We start from the raw sequence: 8222 nt of genomic DNA, 5'->3' as shown, positions 1-8222 counted from the left end.
TGTGCTTTAAACCCAGCTTTCCCATACAGTGTGCTTTAAACCCAGCTTTCCCATACAGTGTGCTTTAACCCACCAGCTTTCCTATACAGTGTGCTTTAAACCTCCATGTCTTTCCTCTCAAGTCAGGCTAATTTGTGATGTTGCTTGCGAAGTCTAGCACTGCATACAGTGTTTTGCTTCTGACCACTCACACACATTTCAAGTAGCTCAAATTTTAAAGTAAAAAGAGACCTTCCAACTCCCCCTTAACATTTAAGATTTTCTAGAGAATGTGTTGATCAACTCTACCTTCAGCATCTCACCCCATCCCCTTTCTTGTTAAGTTGACCTAAAACTATCTCTTCTTTGTTTAAAGCAACTTTTAGAATCAGATATTTGAATCCTAAGGTCTTAGAATGTCTTTAAGGATGGACAAAGGAAGACAAAAGGCTAATGAACAAAATATAGTGTCAGGCTAGCACTCATGGGAGAAGTAAGGCTACGATTCACAGCTGAGAAGAAATGCTAGTAGAGAGTAGAAAACACCTGATCAATAATTTGGTTCCAGGAGTTGGGTTAGTATGTACAGGTCCTACGTTCAATTCCCATAGCTCAATTGCCAAGGAAGCCAAACCAAACACATACTTGATTTTCTCAGCAAATTCTGCTCAGAAATTACCCAAGTGCTCTTTGCAAAAACATCACCTGCATATCCAGGCCGCATGACACCAGGCTCTGGGGCCTCTGAGGTCGAAAAGCCACAGAGGAACAGATGTTGGAATGTCTCTTGAGGGATCTGGTAACTTTCTTCTTTTCCAAGTCCAGGATTTTGATTGCCCCAGAGTCATCAGCAGAAGCCAGCAGACTTTCAGTTTCATTTAATGAAAGACAATTGATTTCTTCCTCATTCACATGAAAGTGGTCCAGGGACCCTTTGAGAGACCTGACATCTAGAACACTGATGGTTTCTCCATGGGAGGCGTAGAGCTTGGTGGGGCAGGAGGCAGAAAACAAGACGCTGGTAACATCATCAGCCCCTTCCAACTGCATGCGTCCTAACGGGGCCCCATCTTCACCCCAAGCCACAAGGTCTCCACCCTCTCCTCCTGAAGCCACCAGCCCATGTTTACTTGCAGCCAGGCAAAGGATTGAAGAAGAATGTCCACCAGTCCACTTGACTGCCATGATGGCCTGTGAAATTCTGTGAAGAGGGAGAAGACCTGCATCAGAACTCGTACAAGAACTTGATACTAAGAGACAAATATAATTACCAACATCTCAATAGGTTTTAAAGATTGATTAAAAATTCAACAACCCCCTGCGCTCTCCTCTCAAAAGACATTTAAAGACTAAATCTTCAAAATTCTAGGTAGATATAAGACTGCTTCTCTAGGACATAGCCACAGCCACAGGAGACTCAAATGCATGCTGACTAGCAGGCATAAATTTTCTCAGGTTTTCTTCCTAATCCTTGTTTTTGGTTTTGTTTGTTGTTGTTATTTTTAAAGGATTAACTTGATTTTAAAGGTACTTTTGGCTAACTTCTACCCTAAATAAAGCATGAGAAGTTAGGTAATGAATAGATTGTATAGTTAAAGAATTATTACAGACATCATACAGTTCTGATAATATTTTCTATAATGGGTCTAGTAGTAAGTCTTTTTTAAAAAAAGATTTTATTTATTTTATGTATGCGAGTACACTAGCTATCTTCAGACACATCAGAAGAGGGCACTGGATCCCATTACAGATGGCTTGAGCCACCATGTGGTTGCTGGGAATTGAACTGAGGACCTCTGGAAGAGCAGTCAGTGCTCTTCACCACTGAGCCATCTCCCCAGCCCTAGTAGTAAGTGTTATTGCATTAATTTTATAAGATCCAAGAACAGTACAGTTCTACACATCAGAGGGGAGGGGTGAATTAAATTTCCAGACTCTAAATGAATCACATGGATATTTACTGATCACTTGTATGGTCAGAAAAATAACAAAGAATTATTAATGAGTCTATTTAAAAACAGTTCGGAAAGCCTCAAAAAACCATATATACTCATTTGGGGCCACAGAGGTGGTTCAGTGCTTAAGAGGATTTGACTAGTTGCTATTTCAGAGGATCAGCTTTGGTTCCCAGTACCCACAAGGCAGCTTACAACCAAGGAATTACTTCAGTCCCAGGAGATCCAGTGCTTTTTTTGGACCTCTGAGGGTACCAGGTATGCACATGGCTGTAGAGGGCGGTTCTGAAGCTCTGATGGGAAATCTGCATGTGAACCCTGAAGGTCTGTTCCCCAAATGTTCTTGATCAATCAATAAAGATAGATACTAGTGGCCAATGAGCTGGGCAAAATAGGCAGGCCTTCCAGTTTTCCCTAAGGCAGGCTAGGAGACTCAAGAAAGGAAAAAAAGATTTACTATGCTTTGGAGGAAGAAAGAGCCATCAGCCATGTGGGATCTAGGATGGAGTGGCCATTGACTACTTCCTGAACTGGGCCTGGGGTAGAAGGTGGGAGATTAGAGACCAACTGAACTGAGGGCAGATTTAGGGTGCTGAGCTGGGAGTGAAAAGAAGGGTATGATAGCTGGTGAAGGCTTAGAAGAGCCCAGCCATTGAGCTAAAGCACATCAAAGATAAGCTAATGTGTGTGTGTCTTTCATCCATGGATCTGAGGGATCCTGGACGGACGGGGCTAGTATCCCAGTTCATCTGGAGTTTAAGGTAGGGTAGTAGGAACTACACACTATACATGGTACACATGCATACGTGTGTGTATATATGAATATTTACTCACACACATCAAATAAGTAAATCTAAAACATCCTATTAGGTAAAATAAATATTCAGTGAGTGAGGCTTTTTTTTGTAGCTAGTCAACATTTATCATGCATAATATTTATCAGTGATCCAACTAGAGCCTTCAAAATTATTTGTTTATTTGGACTACAAAAGACCAAGTGTTAAACATGTGCACACCTGTAATCCTAGCACTTGGGAGGCTGAGACAGGAAGATTTTGAGTTCTGAGCCACTCTGGGCTATATATGAGACCTTCAGGGAAAAATGGGGAGGGGATGTCAAACAGAGTGCTATGGCAGAATGAGGAAAAGGTACTTAAATATGTGCTATGTCAAAACAATTTAGAAATGAGTTGTTTGCAAGCTTCTGGTTGTTCTTGATTTTCTACACTGGGACCAGACAACCTAGTAGAAATGTGTTAATGCCAACATCACCTCCCTCATCTATCAGGTCACTAAGCTTGTTTTTTCCTGTGTAGTTGCCTAAAGGGTCAAGCACAGAATTACTCATAACCTTCTATGACTTAGTTTAATTAGATGACAGATTCATTTCCTCCAACTCCTAATGAGATCAAGGAGCACTTAAGAGCAAAGTAGGGCATGTTAAGAGCATTTTTAAAAAAGGGTGGAATGCCACAAGTGATGGTTCTGAGCAGGTGGGATGGATAATGCCATGTGGTAGGGGGCAAGGTGAGATTCATGAAAAACAGGTGAAGGACTTGTAACAAGAAGGGAGCGATAAAGACGATCTCCTTCTACCTTGAAACTATCCTGACTACTCGAGTTGGGTGATGATGTGCCACTAAAAGTCATGTGAATAACTGGGGTAAAGACACCACAGAATGAAGCTGGGCAGTGGGGCATCCCTCTTAATCCTAGCACTCAGGAAACAGAGGCAGGTGGATATCTGTTGATTCAAGGCCAGCCTGGTCTACATATCAAGGTCCAGATTATTTAGGGCTACACAGAAAAATCCAGTCTTGAAAAACAAGCACCCTGCCCCCCACAAAAATACAAAACAAAAACCAAAACAGAGACAGCAGAATGATACCATTACGTACTTCAAAGACTTGTCTTAAGAGAGACAAGATAAAGGATAAAGTAGTTGATAAATGGATTATCTCTACCATCAGTTTTTTTTTTCAGTTATACCTTTATTCATGAATTTTTGCTATCCATATATACACGCCTGAGGGGGGTTAGCGAGCGAGCGTGAGCAGAAACTGTTTGAGTCTGTCTTCTTATCCAGTTTGGTCCCAAATTCATGGCTCAGGTGATCCTCTCACCTGAGGCTCCCTAGTGGCTGGAGTTCTAGACTCTTTGTATCATTGTGCTTTGCCTATACCTTTCAATCGAACCATTCTACATAGTTCTCTACTTTCTTTTCAGACCCACAAAATTTAAAGGACATGTAACTGTCAGTCAGACAAAATCTGGTTTGACATTTAGGAGACATGAAGAGAGGCCATTACTATAATGTGGGAGTCAACACTTCTTTATAGCTTTGGACTAAGTTAGTCCTGATGTGGAGAAACTAAGTAACAACCAAAACAACTATAAGACTGTGGCATTAACATGGACACAGCAGACAAGAATCTGGGATACTTAACTTGGTGGAAGACACCCTGAGGATTATCAAGTCATAAGAATGTAATTATACCAGAGTAGGGAAGCAGTTGCTGTTCATTTGTTTTTACTCAAAAACAGGAAGTGGACTACACATAGATGGATCTCAGGCAAGGTTTAATACATAAAAATTGCATGACACTGGACTTAATGACTGTGAGACCTATTATTATAGTAATCACTTCATAGAATTGAGAATTATAAAAAAGTCAGATTAAAAGATCACATCAAGCTGGGCAGTGGTGGCGCATGCCTTTAATACCAGCACTTGGGAGGCAGAGGCAGGTGGATTTCTGAGTTCGAGTCCAGCCTGGTCTACAGAGTGAGTTTCAGGACAGCCAGGGCTACACAGAGAAACCCTGTCTCAAGAACCATCCCCCCCACCCCCCCAAAAAAATCACATCAAGGCCTGGTTCACACTGTAGTTCTTTTACTTTATGTGTATGGCATGTATGTGTGTACACCTCAGTCATTCCTGAAGCTGGAAGAGGGCTTGGCTCCCCTTGAACTGAAGTTACAGGGAGCCTTGAGCCTCCATATGAGTGCTAGAAACAAACTTAGGTTCTCTACAAGCGCAGCAAGTGCTCTTAACCGCTCAGACATCACTCCAGTCTCTATTATTCTTTTTCTAAAAGTTCTTTAAATTTGAAAATATAGTATAACTAAATAATGCTAAGTTCTTTTCCTCTGAGGAAATCATTTTTATGTTTCTACTTTATTCTCATTCCAGGGATTAACAATTACAAAAACCACACACACACACACACACACACACACACATTTTCTTAATCTTTTTACTATGAGATGGGACTGAACGCACTATATTTTGTCTAAAAAGACTGTGATGCTTAGTATCCAAATGACGCTTTGAGATTACCTAAACTTGTTTACCTCAAATACAATAAAGCCTGCGTATTTACGAGGGTTGCTCAGATTTAGCCACCTTACTTTGAGTGAGGTCCTGGTGAGTTCCCTACGGTCCTAGCCAGGGAAAGACAATGTCAATTTCTTAAGGTATAAAATAAAATAAAATGGATCTAAGCGGGGCTGGTGAAGTGGCTTAGAGTGTAAGAGCAGTGACTCATGAGTTCAAATCCCAGCAAGCACAAGGTGGCTCACAACCACCCGTAATAAGATCTGATGCCCTCTTCTGGTGTGTCTGAAGACAGCTACAGTGTACTTATTATATAATAATAAAAAAAATCTTTGGGCCAGAGCGAGCAGGTACTGTGAGAGCAAGGCAGACCAGAGCAAGCAGAGGTCCTAAAAAAGTCAATTCCCAACAACCAGATGAAGGCTCACAACTATCTGTACTCATATACATAAAATAAATCAATCTTTGAAAAAAAATGGAACTAAGCTGACCACGACAAGAGGTCTTCAACTGCCCAAAGGTAAAGGATATTGATCCAAGCGAACTGAAGGTGAAGAAGGATCTAAGAACTGGCTAGAAAAAAAAGAGGGAAATGTCGTGAACAAAGCTGGAGAGTGAGTAGAAAGCAAACGAAACGGGAAACTCCGTAGGAAGAGAGGCCAAAAAGTCGATTCAAGGCCATTAGAGGAAAAACAGAAAAACGCACTTGAGATCAGATCAGAACCCCACTAGCCAACAGCCTCATACCTGGGCTTCCCGTTCCCGGTGGCGCCTAGCGATGACCTCACACGCGGCATCCAATCCCATCAACCTTAGGAAGCGAGGCGCCTCCGCCGAGCAGTCACTTCCGGGCTGAGAGGCGCGGCGGGCGAGCTGGGCGTGCGCCCTTGCTTCTTGCCCTCAACTCGTATGGCGGATCCCGGGGCGCGTCGCGGGCAGGCCGGGCTAGGCGGGTGGTTCCGGCGCCCGCGCTGAGCGGCTACGAGGGGCGGGGAGCCGAGCGGCCCGCGCCATCCGCCCTCAGTGAGGCGGGGCACGCAGCGGACGCCCCCGGGCAGGGGCGGGAGCGGTGGAGGCGCGAGCGGCTGTGGCTGAAAGGGGCGGTGAGCGAGCTGCTCCGGTCTGTAGGCGAGGCTCGGCCTCCCGCGCCGAAACGGGGCGCAGCGGCGGCAGCGGCGGCCCTCGGGCCGGCTGGTGAGGCGATGGCGGCGCCGGGCCCGGGGGCTGGGGCAGCCTCGGGCGGCGCTAGTGGTGGGGGCGCCGGCGCCGGCGCGGGCTCGGGGTCCTCCGGGGTCGGCGGCCGGTTGCCCAGCCGGGTGCTGGAGTTGGTGTTCTCCTACCTGGAGCTGTCCGAGCTGCGGAGCTGCGCCCTGGTGTGCAAGCATTGGTACCGCTGCCTCCACGGTGACGAGAACAGCGAGGTGTGGCGGAGCCTGTGCGCCCGCAGCCTAGCAGAAGAGGCTCTGCGCACGGACATCCTCTGCAACCTGCCCAGCTACAAGGCCAAGGTGAGGGAATCCCGGGCCACGTCGAAGCCCCGCTCCTCTCCTGGCGGGCGCTCTCGGGGTTTACCTTCAAAGCTTGAGTCAGATGTTTCACCTCAGCATCCCGCCTTTCCACGGCTTCGGCCAGTCAGTACCACTCTCACCCCTCCTCTCCATAATGATCTTTTTTTTTTGGATTGAAGTTCTGCTTCGTAATCCACCTCACTTTTAAAAATACTAGGTGGTTTCCCATCATTCATTTTCATCAGTCGTTCTACTTTCGACAGTATTTGCTCTTAAAGACAGATCACCAGCTGATACTCTTGATCATATATTTTCCTGGCCTCCAAGTAGACTTGAAGGCATTAGTTCATCGAGGTTGATTTAAAATGGGTTTAGTTCCTGGGATCTTTTGCGTTCACCACCCCTTTTCCTAGCTCTGATTAATAAGCACATTATTTTCATTATTTTCACCCACGTTCTCTTAGGGCCACAATATTTAACGCTTCCAAGTGATGATAAGGCTAGGCATCCTGCTAACTAACTTGTAAGAAAGATACTTTAATATTACTTCCTCTCATTGGCGCCATACAACTCATCAAACTGCCTTGTCCTGCTGTTATTGATAACTTTTTCATAGTTCTACTCAGTTGATGTCTCTTTTGTCATCTAATATGTTGATTCCTGTTTTGCTGGGGTTTTTGTTTTTGTTGTTGTTCTCGATTCTTATGCTTTCATAAAGTGAAATTAAAGTACTGACAAACAGGTCATGGTAAGACCAAGTATTCTCCAGCCCAAACAAACAAAAGGCCTTGGGTTAAGGGTCGTGTAGATAGAGAGTGGCTCTTGAGGATAGCAGTCATCAAAAGCATGTGAAGCCGGCTGTGATGGTGCACTCCCGAGGCAGAGAGGCAGGTGCGGCTCTGTGAGTTCAAGGCCAGCTTGGTCTTCTTAGTGAGTTCTAGGGCAGCCAGGGCTGTATAAAATGAGAGACTGTCTCAAAACAAAGCAAGAAGCATAAATGAGACATGATAAAGTCTGACCTGGAATGTGGTAGACATATTTTTTTTAATGCTATATTGTCAGTGAGTGTCTAAGTCATTTTTAAATGTGGAATAGATGCACTATTTCTTTTAATATACATGTATTATTATAAATATGTGTATATGCATATTTTATGTCTTTTTGGAGACAGGGTCTCACTATGTAGTTCAGGGTGGTCTCCAACTTGCTGTCTTTTTGTCTGTTTCTTGAGAGTGCTGGGATTATAAGATGGACCACAGCTATTGGTATATTCTTGTATATTAAGACAAGTTTTAGCGTGATAAGAGAAGGAACACTGATGTTGAATATGTCAACTAATCAACTATCAGATATATAGTCTTTCTTTTTTTCTCTAAGACAGGGTCTCAATATTCAGCCCACAAGTTCTGAGTCTAAAAGTGCCACCACTCCTGGCCAAAAAAA

General features: G+C 44.2%; 2 protein-coding genes across 3 annotated transcripts in view; one reads left to right on the top strand and one right to left on the bottom strand.

Annotated features, from left to right (window-relative positions):
• Wdr53 (WD repeat domain 53) overlaps positions 1–6501 on the bottom strand; it is an 8478-nt gene extending 1977 nt beyond the window's left edge. The window contains exons 1-2 of one of the 2 annotated variants that reach the window (XM_031363649.1): positions 6019–6501; positions 685–1180 (exon numbers count right to left, since the gene is read on the bottom strand). In XM_031363649.1, the coding sequence (XP_031219509.1) occupies positions 685–1180; positions 6019–6068 (546 nt within the window). In that variant the 5' untranslated portion in view covers positions 6069–6501. Of the gene's footprint in view, positions 1–684; positions 1181–6018 lie in introns of those variants that run through there. The other variant, XM_031363650.1, reaches the window with a different exon arrangement.
• Positions 6113–8222, top strand: part of Fbxo45 (F-box protein 45) — a 16869-nt gene continuing 14759 nt past the window's right edge. The window contains exon 1 of the mRNA XM_031363651.1: positions 6113–6779. Coding sequence (XP_031219511.1) covers positions 6474–6779 — 306 coding nt within the window. The 5' untranslated portion in view covers positions 6113–6473. The remainder of the gene's footprint in view (positions 6780–8222) is intronic.

The sequence above is a fragment of the Mastomys coucha genome, unplaced genomic scaffold (genome assembly GCF_008632895.1).
Source record: "Mastomys coucha isolate ucsf_1 unplaced genomic scaffold, UCSF_Mcou_1 pScaffold12, whole genome shotgun sequence".
Taxonomy (NCBI): Eukaryota; Metazoa; Chordata; class Mammalia; order Rodentia; family Muridae; genus Mastomys; species Mastomys coucha.
The sequence above is the reverse complement of the archived record's forward strand: the minus strand, read 5'-3'. Positions and strand labels throughout refer to the sequence as shown.